Source organism: Rhinolophus sinicus, chromosome 18, assembly GCF_057876585.1.
Source record: "Rhinolophus sinicus isolate RSI-liver-muscle chromosome 18, RSI-T2T, whole genome shotgun sequence".
Classification (NCBI taxonomy): Eukaryota; Metazoa; Chordata; class Mammalia; order Chiroptera; family Rhinolophidae; genus Rhinolophus; species Rhinolophus sinicus.
In genome coordinates this window covers 67,052,523-67,070,184 of record NC_142518.1, presented here as the reverse complement: position 1 = coordinate 67,070,184, position 17,662 = coordinate 67,052,523, and the positions used below count along the sequence as shown (strand labels likewise).

The 17,662-nt window shown below is 41.1% G+C and overlaps 1 protein-coding gene across 1 annotated transcript in view; it reads left to right on the top strand.

The window, feature by feature from the left end:
• Window positions 1–5,248: 5,248 nt before the first annotated feature.
• Window positions 5,249–17,662, top strand: part of TRMT2B (tRNA methyltransferase 2B) — a gene marked incomplete at its 5' end in the record, with an annotated part of 53,905 nt that continues 41,491 nt past the window's right edge. The window contains 5 exon segments of the mRNA XM_074323302.2: window positions 5,249–5,529; window positions 6,222–6,273; window positions 7,586–7,720; window positions 8,528–8,627; window positions 9,644–9,717. Coding sequence (XP_074179403.2) covers window positions 5,249–5,529; window positions 6,222–6,273; window positions 7,586–7,720; window positions 8,528–8,627; window positions 9,644–9,717 — 642 coding nt within the window.

The window sequence follows — 17,662 nt, the reverse complement described above, 5'->3', positions numbered from 1 at the left end:
TTAGGATTTAGTAGGTCTGCCTGGGATCCACTTAAGAAGCCAGGTGTCACGCGGGGCGGCCTGCGGGGTCTCAGCTCCTGCTCCCCACACAAGAACACAGGATATGGTGAGGCCAAAAAGGAACACCCACGGAGCCATAGGTAGGGGAGTCATACCACTATAGTCTCACTGGAGGCTGGATTCACACGACGGGCGACCTGCTGTCCGCTTTTCTGCCAACCAACCGACTCTCTGACTTCCCTCGACTCTCCTCGACTCCCCAACATAGCTGTGGCAGTTATATTAGTGGCCAATGGCTCAATGGTTACAGCTGACAGTCAACTAGCCACAGCTGACGGCCATCCGAGCCAGCACCCCTCCACGTGAGGCCGAGAGCCTGGAAACTGCTCTCTGGGGCTCTGTCCCCACACTAGGTTTATAGTACCTTTTCATAATAACATAATACTTTTCAGGTGCAAAGTATAAAATAGAGGGAAAACGAATGCCAGAAAAAGACTTTGTCCCCAAATAGGGCTGACTTTTGTAAAGGTTGCAATTTGAGAAAACTCCCTTCATCCACCCAATCTTCCAACCTATTATGGATCTGATGTTTGCAATTCTACCATTAGAAAACTATACTGTTGGTTGAAAGAGTTAAACCACAGCTCACCAGAGATGGGCAACACTATTAGTGTAGTGTGAATTTCTTTGTGATTTTCGAGGCGTATGCAGACCCACCAATGGGACAATGAGAAGAGCAGGCGGTGGGCGGGGTCTCGGGGAGAGGAGGAGAACTTGGGGAGAGGCCGGCAGGAGAGCGGAGTGGAAGAGAACGTGGGGAGGGAAGGCGCCGGGCAATGAGTGTTTTTGAGGGAGGTCTCTAGAGAAGCGTGCTGGGCAAAGTAGGGAGAGAGGCTTCCCGACACTAGCTGCCTGGGGCGGACTGGCTGGCGCCTGGGAGGAGCCCCTTATTTCGCTGCGCCGGCCATGGTCTGGCTGCGTGTGTGTCGCGCCTGTGCACCAGGAAGTGACTCTCCCCAGCGGCTACGATCCAGGCTATTCGCTGGCCTTTTCGTTTGTCACCTCAGGTTTGTAAGAGGATTTATTAGTTACGAAGGTAAGGGGGTTCCATGGAGAGCCCGGAAAACCCGATTTAACTCTTACCGTGCAGAAAACTGCTGACTGTGCCAAACTGCCAGCCGGGCTGGGAATTGAGAAGGCAGGTGGGGGTGGGGACGGGGACGCAACCCAACGCTGGCTGTACAAGGTTGGTCCAGCCTTGAGTCCGCCGGTGCTCCGACCTCCGCCTCAACCTCTTCACCTCGCCGTTTCAGGCCTTCCCCGGTTCTGCAGCCCGCCCAAGTTCAGTGGTAGCCTTTCCAACTGAATCCTTACAACAGATGTGGTGGGCAGAACTTGCCTAAAGAAAAGGGACATGGAGAGGCTGGTGAAAGGGTCTGGTCTGGTAAGGAAGGACCTGACTGCAGGTGGGCTGCAGTCAAGATGGAGCAGTAAACCCTTCTGTCTGTCTGATTTAGCCAGGAATCATGTCTGAGGCCAGGTCAACAGAAGGAAGGGTGAACAGAGATTGTAAGCAGGACTTTGCCAGTGGGTGAACATTTTTCTCCGAGGAGATCCTCAGCCCTGCATGAATCTACCTATACCAGGTAGTATCTGATTTGAACTTCTCTAAGCATTTCAGGAAGGTTAGCCGTTCCAGCCGTAGAGGTTAAACTGCCTTCCCATCTAGCAGTTCTGGACCGTGGGCCCCTTTCCAATCAATTCCTGAGTTAGACATAGAGCAATCTGAAACATTTTTTCCAACCCGAGTATTTATTTAAAACAGGAAAGACTACAAACAGAAAATACTCTTTTACTGTGAACGAATGCCCTCTCTGACATGAAACAAAGAAACATAACTCACTTTGACTGGTATTACTCTGCTGCCTTGAAAGCATATATTTCACTGCAGAAATTACTAAATATGGTGAAAGGCTCTTTACCGGGAGAGATGGTTGGTTGGTATCCTGAAATACCAGCCTATTTTTTAGACCATAACTGATAATTTGGAGGAAGTAACCTAGATGGACAAGGGACCTTCTGCTCCTTGTGACAATTGCTCTGTTCTGTCTTAGGGCAAGTGGAGCACTGTCTCATGTTGGCAGTCACCAGTGAGAGGACCCACACACTCACGAAAATGTTTAAATGTCGTGAGGTATGGAAACCTGTCTTCAAATTCCTCAGCTCCCCTATCCCTCCTCTGCCAACCCCCAAATGGGCCTGGAGCTTCCTTCATCCTTCCCTGCCAGTTGGAGAGACAGGGCCCCTCTCCTGGACCAGCACCATTCCTTCCCCCTGTAGTCTGGGCCTTCTCCTCCCCACCCCCCCAAAGCATTCTTTATTCTTTGTCTCCTTCACTCATTTCCTCTTACTGGACTTTGCTTTTTAAAAAATATTAAATATGTACATTTGTCTCACCTTGGCAAAATGTCTATCATAGGTCATACATTTTTGATAGTATTAACAGGTGGCCCAGGGCAGGCAGGCCTTAAGTTCACTGTGCTCAAGCAGGCACTAAAGCAGAACATTAGGAAAGTTTTTTTTTTTGTGTGTGTGTCTGTGTGTGTTGTTTTTTAAGTTTCCCACATAATTGTGCTTATCCTCACATCACTTGCATACATTATTACTTCTCTCTAATTTTGGAGGTTGGACACGTTAGGTACAAATAAGTTAACTGGCATGTTTCAAATCTGAGCCTAAGGAAGAGCAATGACACATGTTGAACACTTGCTGTGTTTGGCACAGTCCTGAGCACTTTATATATATGAGCTCGTTTAATTCTCACCACAATCCTGAAAGGTAGATGTCATCAGTCCTATTTTTATACATGGTGACTGTGATTCACAGTGCTTAAGTAACTTGCACAAAGTCAAAGATCTAGTGAGAAGCAGAGCTGGGATTAGAACATGGCTCCAGACTCTGTTCTTAACGACTTGCCTCTTCCTGGGAGTTGGGTAGAGGGTACCATCATTAACACCTGAATGTTGGGCCAGCTTAAATTTATTATGTTATAAATTAAAAATCACCCCCCAAATGCTTCCATATTGTGACAATTATTTTTTTTTAGTACTTTGTAAACATACAAAATGATGTATGGGCTAAATATAGCACCCATAGCAGCATCTTCTAAGTTATATAGTGATCATGGCATACTAATTTCACAGTAATAGAGGGAGACATGATGGAATCTTACTTAAAAAACCTGTTACATATACTGAACTTTTAAATATACCAGGGGTGCCAAAAACATGTATACAAGTGGACACTGGTCAACGTTGCTCAAGCAGCAGTTCGCCGTAATCAGAAGTGTCTGGACACTGATGGTAACCACTTTGAGCACCTCTTGTAATTGCAAACGTGACTTGTATTCATCTTTTGTTATCAGTATATATTGAGCACTACAATTTTAATACAGTTTTGTTTTCTTAAAATGTGTATACTTTTTTTGGAACCTTTTGTATATCATTCTGAATTAAGGTATGACTTAACATTGGGAGGAAATCTAAGGTAGAGGGCAAGGGCAAAAATGCAGTTTCATAGAAGATCAGTACGGTATCTGGTCAAGTCTATTCACGAGTCCTGGGTACTCAAAACAGTTCCACAGTGATGAGTGATCAGGCAAGATAAGGTAGACAGGCAACAACACAGAGTCCTGTGTTGGAGGAGGAGGGATTCCTTCCTCTTTCCAAAGTGAGGCCCTCCCCCTGTTCTAACTCTTCAGCTTTTGCCTTAGAGTTACTCCCACTATTCCGTCCCCCTGCTTCCCTCCTTCAATATTGCCACCCTCCCACCAGTCCCATATTGCCTTTAGACATCATGACAGTTATAATTATAACGTACTGAATTTTTGCCAGGTGCTGGACGCTGTGTTCAGAGCTTTACAAATGGTACATTTTATTAATTACCCTTTATTTAACTCTTATAACCACTATATGAGATAGTTACTATTGTTATCTCCATTTTACAGATGAAGAAAATGAAGATCAGAGGGAATGATGAACTTTGCAAAGTCTGCCCAGCTAGTAAGTGGAGGGGCCAGGGGACTGCCCAACTCTGCCTGACTTGAGGGTATGCATGCCTAGCCTCTCAAACCTTCATTTATGCCTGCTGCCTGCCGCTTCCCATCATCTTATTTCCCTTCTTTCTGGCCTCAGACTTACTGGATGTGTCAGTGCCTTCCTGAAAGGCATCTCCCTTGGCCTCCAAGCTCCGCTTTCCTGGTTCTCCTGAGCCACCAGTGTCTCTTCTTGCTCTTCCAACACTACCTTTCTCCCAGGTTTAGTCATGAGCCTTTTGCTCTCCTCTTGAAAGCTCTTTTTTAAAAAATCTATTACCTATAATAGACACTTGATCAAATCTCTAGTCCTGACTTCTCTCCTGATGTGTAGTACTGTTCCTCTACTTGGTAGATGTTTCCATTGGATATCCCCCTACCATTTCAAAGACATGCCTCAAACATGAACTTGCTTTTTATTAACCTCCTTATTTCATCTTCATTTTTCAACATAAAGCCTCCATCAACTCAGTGTTGCCTTCACAATGAAGTCTATGTTTTAGTTAGATATTAAAATTCTAGATCTCACTTTGATGTAAACTTTCAGCCTTATTTCCTCTGTTTCTTAAAATGAACTACCATTTTAGCCAGATCAGTCTAAGCCACTGTCCTCCAAACATCTGATTCACCTCCCTGCTATCATTTAAGACCTGGTGCAAGACCTCCCTGCTCTGAGGAGCCGTTCCTGAGCACTCAACAGGAACCAAGCTTATGGTGTTATTTACTATCACCTTTTCCTGTGTCTGCACTTGATCTCAATTAGACTGTAACCTTTGTAACCCCTCCAGTATGTAGTGTGTTACAGTGCCTTGCACATAGTCAGTACTTCCTGAAGATTAGTTGATTGGTTGGTTGTTGGGTGGGAGGGTACAATATGGAGAGGGACTAGCCATTGACTTATATCCAGAAAGTTGAACTCTTTCCTGGAGGACAAAAACTATATTTTCCTCATCTTTTTATTTGGAGAGCCTAAGCCAGTGCCTGATCTGCAGTAGTTCAGTTCTGTTCAGCAGGCCTGCTTTTACCAAGTGTTGACTCTTTGCCAGGCACCATGCTAGGCGTTGGGCTTCCGTAAAGGTTTGTAAATGAACAAAGGAGTTTGGGAGTTGTGCTCCCGTTTCCTAACTTCTGTTTGTCCACCTTTCATGCAGGTGAATCTCAGTGTTTTTGTGGTTGCCACATATTAAGAGAAGAGTCCCAGTGCACAGCGCAAGATGTTTCTTCTCCAGAGTGGGTCTCTTCTCCAAAGCAGGGCTGCTCCCCTGGCATTTCAGAAAACCTCCAGGATGGTCATAGCTCTTCTTGGGCTCAGCACGTAAGGGAAACTTCACTCATATGATCTCTAAGAAGTGTCAAAGAGGACCGAAAAGACGGAAGAAAGCAAGCCATCTTGGACCACTGGATGATTCCTGGAAGGAAAGATAAGGCCCAGGCTGGTGTCATTTCCCCTTAGCAAGTCTGAATCTCTGGGCCTACTGAAATTCTGTATTCCTGATGTAACTAAAGTGGCATGGCAAGGATTCAAAAGGGTTCCTCAGGTAGGATACCCAGGGCAACCTTGAAGACATCTGAGGAAAATTTGGGGGAAATGCTTTGGGATCGCAGAAAATATTCTCCTTGCCTTTATATGTGCTTTTCCACAGAAAGGAGATATTAAACTGGGACCTTGTCTCTAAAGAGGTTCAGGGCAGGTGTACTGAAAACCAGGGACCCAGAGAGAGATTAGATGGATTAGAAATGAATAGTCCCATTGCAACCATGCAAACACAAATATACCTAATTTTATGTAACAAATGTTATTTTCTAAATCAAATTATATTTTAAAATCATTACAGAGGTGGGCTATTTAAAGGAACCCAACAGTGAAGCCTTTTGTAATATGACTAATTACCTCCTGATAAACCTGGATTTTTCTTATATTAGGTTTGCCCATCTGTTCTGCTTTGTTAAGTAGACAGCACAAAATGGGCTCTTCTTCCAGACTCTATCTCCCCAGGGGCATGAGAGTTAGGTCTTCTCAATTATTAGAAAAATGCCAGGGAAAATGGTGGCAGGAAGTACTTATGCATAGTAGGTGCTCAGTACATAGTTATGTAATTAATGAAGTGCCTGAATTATTTTATTCAAGGCTGGCCGATGTGATGCCACTCTGGAGGCTGAGCTATGAAGAACAGCTCAAGGTTGGTACCCAGCTTAAGTCTTCACTCCATTCCACCAGGTGAATAGAGTTAGACTTGTAAGTAGCTTGACTGGACAGCTTTACCCAGATGCCCCAATGGGTCCTTAAATTCAATATGCTAATGACTCTGAAATTTTAACTTTAGACCAGTTATGTCTTCCAAACTCTGGAGCCACATATATAAATGTCTGTTTCCTTTCTTACTTGCTTTTTTGTTATAACTTTGTGTGTGTGAGTAGCAAGTGCTCTTGCTGCTTCATATATAGCTTCACATTCCAACACAGTAGCCACTAGCTACATGGGGCTATTTAAATTAAACACAGTCACTTTTGCTATAATGCTTGTTTTCAAAATGAAAATTTGTTCTAACAGATTGATGTATTAGGGAACAATTTGAACATAATGCAAATTTCATATTTGCTCAGCAGTGATTTCATCCACAAGAAACACGAGATGAAAGAAGGAAACTGCACCCAGCTGAACTGAGCTGCATGAGAATCCAGAAAATGAACACACGCACACACCTCAGACATCTAACAGCTTCCTCAGTTTCCTGAGTGTGTTATGAGTCACACCCATTAGAACCTTCCGTCCCATTCACACGACCCTCCTTCCTCCACTTCATGATAACTCACAAGTGGACAGCTATTTCCACTAGCAAACTTTAGGTCTCTGTTAGGGAAAAAGGCCATCCTTGCTATATTACTTATACTTTTTTTTTTTTTAACCATTTAGCATGTGAAACTGTACTACTCTTTTTATTAGGTTCCTATCTTTTCTGTGTGTATTACTGATAAAGTTTTAGAATGTAAGTGCCCAACCCCATTTTTCCCATGAGCCCTGTGATTTCTTTTGTGTGCTTTTTCATAGTATGGTGTAGGAACACTTATGTCACATTGTGGCAGAGCTGACTGTATTGAGTTAATTAAAATCGAATAAGATTAAAAATTTAGTTCCTTAGTCACACAAGCCACAGTAACCTCATGTGGCTGGTGTCTGCCATATTACACAGAACAGAACACCAAATTGAACATTTCCATTATCACAGCAAATTTTACTGGACAGCACTGGCACACAGCTTGAGTGTTCAGTCTGAAAGGTCAAATAAAATGATGAACTTACACAAGAGCTCTCTCTTGACCTTTTCCCAATATTTTATTAGGTCTTTTGCTGTTCCATCATTTTGGATTCCTTATCTGCTGAGACCATGACCCAAGATTCTGTGGGACAACCCTTTCTTACCCTATTTGTTTTCTATTCTTTGAGGTAATATTGCAGAAGTCTTTTGTTTCATTGCTTATATTCTTTTGCAGGTAAAATTTGAAGCTCAGAAGAAAATTTTACAAAGACTAGAGTCTTGCCTCCAAATGCTCAATGGAGTCAAAGTGACAACAGCTGCACCCAAATTGGAGGGGCTGTGTTGTCATCTTCATCCTATTTTACCCTCTGTAAGCCCTCGTCTCCCTATCCTTTATTTACTAAGTCCTCTTCATAGCTAATAATGCCAGCTAGTGCTTGCTGGTTACTTGTTGGTGACGAGGCCTTATGCTAACTGATTAGTATGTCTTATTATCTCGTTTACTGTTTATAATCATTCCGAGGGATAGGCGCTATCATTTTACAGATGAAGGCATTGAGACTCAGAGAGATTTAAGTAATTTGCCCAAGGACACACATCTAGAATGTATCAGAGCTGAGATTCACACTCAGGCCTCTCTGATGCAAAGCCTACTTTCTCAACCACTGCACTACTACTTCCTTAGAAAGATTCCAACTTTGGAAATGTAATGAGGCCTCAGAGTGGTAAAATTCAATTTATGGCAGAGGTTGGCAAACTATGGCCCATAGGCCCCATCTGTCTTGCTGCTTGATTTTGTAAATAAAGTTTTATAGGAACAGCTGAGCTCATTTGGTAATGGATTGTTTGTGGCTGCTTTTACATTAAGATGGCAGAGTTGAGTAGTTGTGACAGGGACCATATGGCCTGCAAAGCCTAAAATTATTTACTGTCTGGCTCTTTACTGAAAAAGTTTGCTGACACCTGCTTTATGGCAAAATTGGAACTCCTTTCTACTGTGGAGTGTTTATGGAGTGTCTTGATCTTCTCAGCCACAGACTTTGACCTATGCCATACCTTCCAAGCAAGCATCACTTATTGGTCCACGTCTAGAGAACATTTGTTTGTTCCCTGTACTGTTGTCCTCCTTGGTTTCATTTGACCTGTTGTCTCTCTCCTGTCCTTCTGTCTTCTCCAGCCTGTCATTGATGGCTACCGAAATAAATCCATCTTCTCTGTGAACTGAGGTCCAGATGGCAATCCGAAGACTGTGGGGTACTACCTGGGAACTTGGAGAGGTCAGTTGAAGGCCATGACTAGTAGAAATAACACACCAAGGACAGAGGCAAGGGCAGGGCTCAGAGAACAGTGTCAGTGGGAGTGGAGAGGAGTGGGGAATATGGTAGCTTTCAAGGACAAGGGTGAATTGGAAGTCTTTGGTGCCAAACTTCATCACAACATTAATTGTGGATACTTTTTGGTGGGTAGTCATTATAACATAGTCCTAGGAATCACAATTCTCATCTCTTCTTCCTCTAAAACCCATATGATTGAAACCTAGTAAGTGCTTAGTAAATCTCAATATTGCTGCTGCTGCTCTCTCATATACTCCTCATCATGTGCTACTTGTCATACTAGGAGCAGTCTCCTCCTTGTTAGAATTGATTTTTCTGTTTCACATCCCCATATCCCTGCAAATTAGTGCTTTCTGTGATTAATCTGCCTTGAAAGAATTGGTAGGGGAGCTGAGTGCTGTGAGGGAAATCACAATGGCAGATTTCTAAGACTTAATTCCAGTGTCCATTCCCAGATTCCATTCCTGAACTTTCTATTTGCCCATTTTCAATTAATCCACTTGAAACAGCATCCTTTTATATTAGTCACACTGTTTAATATCTATACGCCTTTAAACTACAGTTCATTAGGGCAGGCACTTGGCTTTTTCCCACCTGTGTGCGGAATTAAATGAGTATATGACATCAGCATTCTGTTATTCAGTAACAGAAAAACAAATCCCATTACATTTTATTTCCCTCTTAAAATCTGAGTAGAAAGCAGACATTGTCATACTACGCATTTGTGGCATGAGAGAAAATATTTCAGCCTAGCTCCATTAAGAATCAGCTTCTTAACGGCTAGACTAGGTAACAGGTTTTCTATGAAGGAACAGCTTTAAGCTTGAAGTTGGTACTTTGCGTCTCCATATCTGCATATGCCTCTTTGAATTTGAGGGAATTTGAGTTGCTAGACATTTTTTTCTAAATAATCTTTTAGAACAAAAACAGTATAAATCAAATTCTTTTTCTTTCCATAGACAGGAACATTGTCTGCGTAAGGTCTAACCATCTGAAAAACACCCCCGAGAAACACAGTCAAGTGGCACAGGTAATAAGGAACAAGGGCTGGTTGAAGATGACCTGGGGCATTGTGGTCTGGAACAGCAGCGTCCCTGACGTTTTAATAATAGAGCTGCTTCTAGTGCTACAGGGGAGGAGGGACTCTGTTCTGAAAGCATACCTCTTAAGGTGGAGAGAACATTGCTAATGTTTCTTGTCAGGGAGGGTGGACAGGAGGACAGAAAACTGTGTCCATTACCGCAAATGTCAGACATCCATGGAATTTTAATAGGAGGGAAGTATTAAGAAAGAGAGATGAGATAATGATGAGGTCAGTACAGCAAGTAGCAGGTATCTGAAATATTTGGAAGGCTGGTGTTTTCGGCAGAACAGAATTGAGAAAACTCATGAGAGATGTAGGAGTGGTGGTAAGGTATCTACATCATGACGCTGGCCTCTGAGACCTTTATATGTTCTTCAGTTTCATGCACCCACTGTTTATTGTGTCGGGCACTGTGCTAGGTGTGGGGGATCCAATGGAGGAGACTCAAACAGACATGGTGCCTGCCCTCATGGAGCTTAAAAAAAAAAGGCAAAAACCTTACTTGTGAGGACTGAACAGGACTCCCAACTAACACTTTTATTACCTGTTAATTCTTACCAGCACCCACCCTCCTAATGATTCAGATTTATGGCACTTGTATGGTGCCTTCTGAGAGAACACATCTTGACCTCCATGATTTCCCTGCTACGATCATTCCCTGATCATTCCCCAGAAGTTTTCCTACATGGCCCTTGTCAACTTCTCCCATTGTCTTCAGTGACTCTTCTAAATTCTTACCTGTCGTCAAATTTCCTACCCCATTGCCTTTACCCTTGCTCTTGGCAGATGACCATTCCTGGTTCTTCACTGGAAGGTTAAGGCCATCAGATGAGAACTCCCTTAGCTGCTTCTCCTACTGTCTACCAATTTTGCTGAAATCTTAGCCTTCCTTCCCTCCTATCTCAGTGAAAGGCTGTCGGTCCTCCCCTGTCCAGCGCTCTTCTTCCTTGAAATACCATCTTGAACTCATGTCTTCCCTCCTCAGGGTCTTGCTCCTTCATTATATACACTCTCATGTTTCTTTACATCCTTCTCCCCTACCTCTATCTGCTCCTTTCTTTAAATTCATAAACATGTTAAATATTTCCCATCTTTAAAAAAAATCTGATGGTTCTTCATTCTGCCCCCAACACTCCAAAAAACTTGATTTTGGAAAATCATCAGTGACCTCCATTTTGTCAAATTCCGTGGAAACTTTCTGCTCCTAACTTGCTCAACTTTTGTTTGCAATTGGCACCACTTATTGTTCTCATTTCCATTCTTGAAACACTGTCTTTGCTTGATTTCTGTGCTACTATTCTCTGATGGTTTTCATCCTATCTTGCTGTCCACTTCTTAGTTTTTCTCATGGGATTTTTTTCTCCTCTTCATTTCCCACTATAAGTGTTGGTATCCACCTGGACTCTGTCCTTGGCCTTCCTTCTGAATGTATTAGTGGGAGATTGCACCTAACTATAGCTGATGACTGGAATGACCACCTATAAATTGACAATTCTTAAAATTATTCAGTTGACCCTTGAAGAATGCGGGGATTAGGGGTATTGAGCCCCCCCCCCACTCACACACATGAAGTTGAAAATCCATGTATAACTTTTGACTCCCCCCAAACTTAACTACTAATACCCTACTGTTGACCCAAAACCTTACTGATAAGATAAACAGTCAGTTAGCACATTGTGTATGTTGTATGTATTATATGTACTGTATTCTTACAATAAAGTAAGAGAAAAGAATGTTCTTTAAAAATCATAAGATTTATTGGCAAGTTTTTTCAAATTGTAAATCTCAAAAATTTTTTCCAATATATTTATTGAAAAAGCCCCACATATAAGTGGACCTGCACAGTTCAAACCTGTGATGTTCGAGCTTCAACTGTATTTACATTCCCGCTCCCTCTTGAGCTTTAGGAGGCGCATTTCCATGGCTACTGAATGTCCTCACCTAGCTGTCCTGTAGAACTCTTCAAATCAGCATTGCCGTAGATCAAGGTTTCTCAGCCTCTGCAGTATTGGCATTTTGGACTAGATAATTTTTTGTTGTGTGGGGCTGTTAGGTACATTGTAGAATGTTTAGCAGCATCCCTGTCCTCTACCCATTAGATGCCATTAGTTGTGACAACCAAAAATGTCTCCAGATGTCTCTTGGGGGGCACAATCACCTCCAGTTGAGAACCATTGCCCTAAACTAGTTACCCTCTTCCCTTTCCATATGTGCTTCTTTTTTCCTCACCTTGGTAAATAGTAGCACCATGTACTAGAAACGTGTTATCATAGACTCCTCTGTTTTAATCCCCCCTTCCTCCTCAGCTATGTCTAATCAATGTCCAAGTTCTGTCAGTTTTCCTTTACAAAATACATTGACTCTACCCTCTTCTCTCCATTTCCACTGTAATCATCACCACCAGCACTCTAATCCAAGCTTCCATCTTCTCTCGCCTAGACTACTGCAATAGCCTCCAAACTGGCCCCACTGCTTCCAGCCTTCTGCCTTGTGTATTCTCCATACTGTAGCCAGAGCTGTACTTAAAATGCAAATAAGATCATACCACTCTCTTGCTTAGAATTCTGCAGTAGTTGCCCAGTAGCTTTTAAAATAAACTTTAAATGCCTCACCTTTGCACTTAAGGATCTTCCCAGTGAGGTCCCTAGCCTCACCTCCTGCCACATCCTCATATATTTTCCTCTTTCCATTCTTACTGAACTAGAATTAACCCTGCCAGACTATCTGACTCCTGCCTGAGGCTGTCCTCTCTCTAGAATGTTTTCAATTTTATTCACCTGGCTTCTTACTTGCCCTCTAAGATTCATTTCAAAGCATCAGATCCTGTGGAAAACCTTATCTGACTCTGCAGTCTGATTAGGGATTTTTCTCCTCTGTATTCCTGCATCTCCCATTGCATATCCCCTGTTGTAGCACTTGTTACACCATATTGCACTGTTGTGTCGTTGGTGCTTCCCACCCTGGACTGTGGAGGTAGCAGCTGTGTGTTATTTAACTGTAGCCTAGCATATAACACAGATTCATACACATAATGTGTGCCTGTCAAGTGTTTGGTGAAAAAATACCTCTTAGCAATATTTACCCAAGTATCTAGCTCTTCCACCTTCTGTTAGGCAACTTTCTACCCTCCATGTCTATCCAGACGAATTCCCCCTCCCTGCAAAATTTGTTGTGGACCTAAGATCCAATCCAGTAGGTACAAGCCAGATGCCCATTGTAGTAATTATAATACTGGATGGATGGATGGATGGGTAGATAGATGGAATGCACCGGTTTGTTCTCAGTTTGTTTACACCTTTGTTTCCATTTCCTTGTTACTGGTAGTGGCATTCCATTCCATTAACATGATAGAATAACCCCAGTCTCTCCCAATTTGAGGTTTAAATATCTACTTTTGATGCTTGAGTCAAAATGTAAATTTTATGGGAGATGTCAGCCAGAGCACCAAGAAGTGGTCTTTAAATAAAATACTGTCAGAGAAATACGAGTACATTGTTTTAAAAGTCAAATGATACTAATAGGTTAGTAAAGAAAAATGGTGCCCTGTGCCCCACCCCTCCTTACTCTTGAGTCTTGTTCTGCAGAAACAACAGCAATTATTTTAGATATTTCTTCCAGTAGTCTATATTTCTAAATAGTGCATCATTCTGATATATTTTAATTTATTAAATTTACATATTATATGTGACTTCCAATTATGGCATATAAGAATTTCTCTCTCTTATTTTGTATCCCCTTCAAATTACCCTTCCTCTTATATCTTTATAGCACAATTTTTGGTTAAATTAATATTCAGTGTTTTTTTTTTTGTCTTCTTTTGTTCATTTATTTTGTTCTGTACATTCCACAAATAACAGAGATCACATTGCATCTGGTTTTCTCTGTCTGACATACTCCATTCTGCAGAAGACCCTTTAGTTCCCTCCCTGCCACCGCAGATGACAAGAACCCATTCCCTTCCATGGCCGAGCAATATTCAATTGTATATATGTACCACCTTCTCTTTATCCATTCATCCATAGAAGGAGACCCAGGCTGCCTCCACATCTTGGCCATTCTAAACAATGCTGCAATGGACATATGGATGCACATGTCCCCTTGAAGTAGTGTTTTGGGTTCCTTTGAATAAATACCCAGTAGTGTGATTACTGAGTCCTTTTTTCTCTCTTATTATAGCCTTTGTTTTAAAGTCTATTTTGTCTGTAGTAAGTATTGGTACCCCCGGTTTTTTATTTTTTATTTCCATTTGTGTGAAATACCTTTTTCCATCCCTTTATTTTTAGTCTGTGCCTGACTCAATCTGAAGTGAGTCTCCTGTAGGCAGCATATATAAGGGTCTTGATTTCTTATCCATTCATCAGTCACCCTATCTTTTTTTTTAAAAAAAACTTTTATTGGGGAAGGGGAACCGGACTTTATTGAGGAACAGTGTGTACTTCCAGGACTTTTTCCAAGTCAAGTTGTTGTCCTTTCAATCTTAGTTGTGGAGGGCACCAGACACGCTCCAACTGACTGAGCCATCCGGGAGCTCGGCGGTAGCTCAGCTCAAGGTGCTATGTTCAATCTTAGTTGCAGGGGGCAGAGCCCACCATCCCTTGCGGGAGTCAAGGAGTCAAACAGGCAACCTTGTGGTTGAGAGCCCACTGGCCCATGTGGGAATCGAACTGGCAGCCTTCGGCATTAAGAGCACAAAGCTCCAACTGCCTGAGCCACCGAGCCGGCCCCCAGCCACCCTATCTTTTGATTGGAGCATTTATACCATTTACATTGAAGGTGGTCGTTGATGGATATGTAGTTATTGCCATTTTATTATTCATATTTTTATTTTATTTTTTTGTCTTAAAGAAGTCCCTCTAACATTCTTTGAAATACTGGTTTGGTGGTGATGTACTTCTTTAGCTTTTTCTTGTCTGGGAAGCTCTTTTTTCATTGTTGTTGTTTTTGCAGTGGTTAATGCCTTTTATTTTTTATTTTTTTCATTTTTATGTGGGGAGAATTCCAAACTTTTATTTGCTGAAGACCTCAAGTTCATCAAAGGTGGGGGTAGTGCATCTGGCAATTTCATGCATTTCCAATATTTACTTTTTTTTTCTTTCTTCTTTTTATTAGTTTCAGGTGTACAAAGCAATGTAATAGTTAGACATTTATCATTTATATCCCTCACAAAGTGATAACACACCTCCCCCAATCTACTACCCCTCTGACATCGCATACAGCCATTACATTTCCACTGTCTCTATTCCTAATGCTGTACTCCACTTCTTGTATGTGTGTATGTGTGTGTGTGTGTGTATACATACATACATACATACATACATACATATATATATATATATATATATATATATATATATATATATATATATAGTTGACATTCATTATTATTCAGCTTCAGCTTCAGGTGTACAGTGCAGGGATCAGGCATCTACACCATCCCCGAAGCGGTCTTCCTAGTAAGACAAGTGTCCATCGGATATCCTACAAAATCTTTAAAACATTATTGATTATATTCCCCAAACTGACTTTCATATTCCCATGGCAATCTTGTGGTTACCGATTATACTCTCTAATCCCCTCACCTTCCCCCTGATCCCCACCTCCCCCTCCCATCTAACAACCCTCAGTTTTTCCTCTATATCTCTGGGGCTGTTTCTGATTAGTTTGTTAATTTATTCTTTTCTTTAGGGTCCACATATAAGTGAGATCATAAGGTACTTGTCTTTCTCTGTCTGACTTATTTCACTTAACATAATGTTCTCTAGGTCCACCCATATTGTTGCAAATGGTAAGATTTCATTCTTTATGGCTGCCTAATACTCCATTGTATAAATGTACCATAGTTTCTTAATCCAGTCTTCTACCGATGGGCATTTCGATTATTTCCATGTCTTGGCTATTGTGTATAGTGCTGTAAAAAATATAGGGGTGCATAAATTTTTTCAAGTTACAGTTTTGGATTTCTCTGGATATGTACCTAGGAGTGGAATTGCTGGGTCATAAGGTAGTTCCATTTTCAGACGTTTGAGATACCACCATACTGTTTTCCATAGTGGCTGTACCAAACAGCAATCCCACCAACAGTGCACATAGGTTCCCTTTTCTCCACATCCTCGCCAGCACTTGTTTGTTAATTTATTGATGACTACCATTTTGACTGGGGTGAGGTGGTATCTCATTGTGGTTTTTATTTGCATTTCTCTAATGATTAGTGAGGTTGAGCATTTTTTCATATGTCTGTTTGCCATCTGTATGTCCTCTTTAGAGAAATGTTTCTTCAGGTCCTCTGCCCATTTTTTAATTGGAGTGTTTGTTTTTTTGTTGTTGTTGAGTTGTATGATATATTTGAGTTGTATAGTATCCTTATATATTTTGGATATTAGCTCCTTATCATTGGCATTGTTTGCAAAAATCTTCTCCCATTCAGTTGTTGCCTCTTTATTTTGTCAATGGTTTCTTTTCCTGTGCAAAAGCTTTTTAGTTTGATATAGTCCCAATCATTTATTTTAGCTTTTACTTCCCTTGCTTTTGGAGTCAAATTCATAAAATGCTTTTTGAACCCTAAGTTTAGTACCTATGTTTTCTTCAGTGCAGTTTATTGTTTCATGTCTTATGTTTAGGTCTTTGATCCATTTTGAATTAATTTTGGTACATAGTGACAGATAGCAGTCAATTTTCATTCTTTTGCATGTGGCTCTCCACTTTGCCTAGCACCATTGATTGAGGAGGCTGTCTTTTCTCCATTGTATGTTTTCTTATTCTTTGTCAAAAATTATCTGTCCGTATTTATGTGGTTTATTTCTGGGTTCTTAATTCTATTCCATTGGTCTGTGTGTCTATTTATCTGCCTAAACCATACTGTTTTGATTATTGTAGCCCTGTAGTACAAGCAAAAGTCAGGAAGTGTGATACCTCCAGTATTGTTCTTTTTTCTTAAGATTGCTTTGGCTATTCGGGGTCTTTTGTGGTTCCAAACAAATCTGATGATTTTTTGTTCTATTTCTTTAAAAAATGCCATTGGGATTTTGATGGGGATTGCATTAAATCTGTATATTGCTTTGTGTAATATGGCCATTTTAGCTATGTTGATTCTTCCAATCCAAGAGCACGGGATGTCTTTCCATCTCTTTGTGCCTTCTTCAATTTCTTTTTAAAATGTTTTATAGTTTTTAGCATATAGGTCTTTCACATCCTTGATTAAGTTGATTCCTAGGTATTTTATTCTTTTTGTTCCAATTGCAGAAGGGATTTTTTTGTATTTCTTTTTCTGAGATTTCATTGTTAGTATATAGGAATGAAATGGACTTTTGTATGTTGATTTTGTAGGCAACTTTACTGTATTCGTTGATTGTTTCTAATAGCTTTTTGGTGGAGTCTTTAGGGTTTTCTATATGTAGCATCATGTCATCTGCAAAGAGTGACAATTTAACTACTTCATTCCCAATTTAGATGTCTTTTATTTTTTGTCTTGCCCGATTGCTCTGGCAAGGACTTCCAACACTATGTTGAAAAGCAGAGGTGATAGGGGAGAGCCCTGTCGTGTTCCTGAATGTAGAGTAAAGGGCTTCAGTTTTTCACCATTTATTATGATATTAGGTGAGGTTTTGTCATGTGTGGCGTTTATTATCTTGATGTATTTTCCTTCTATACCTATGTTATTAAGTGTTTTAATGATAAATCGATGTATCTCATCACATGCTTTTTCTGCATCTATTGATATAATCATACGATTTTTGTCCTTTATTTTGTTTATGTAGTGTATTACATTGATTGATTTGTGTATGTTGAACCATCATTGTGCCCCTGGGATGAACTGCACTTTATCGTGATGTATAATCTTCCTTTTTTCCCCTCTTCTTCCACCTCCACCTGACTCCAGTTCAAGCCATTTTTCTCA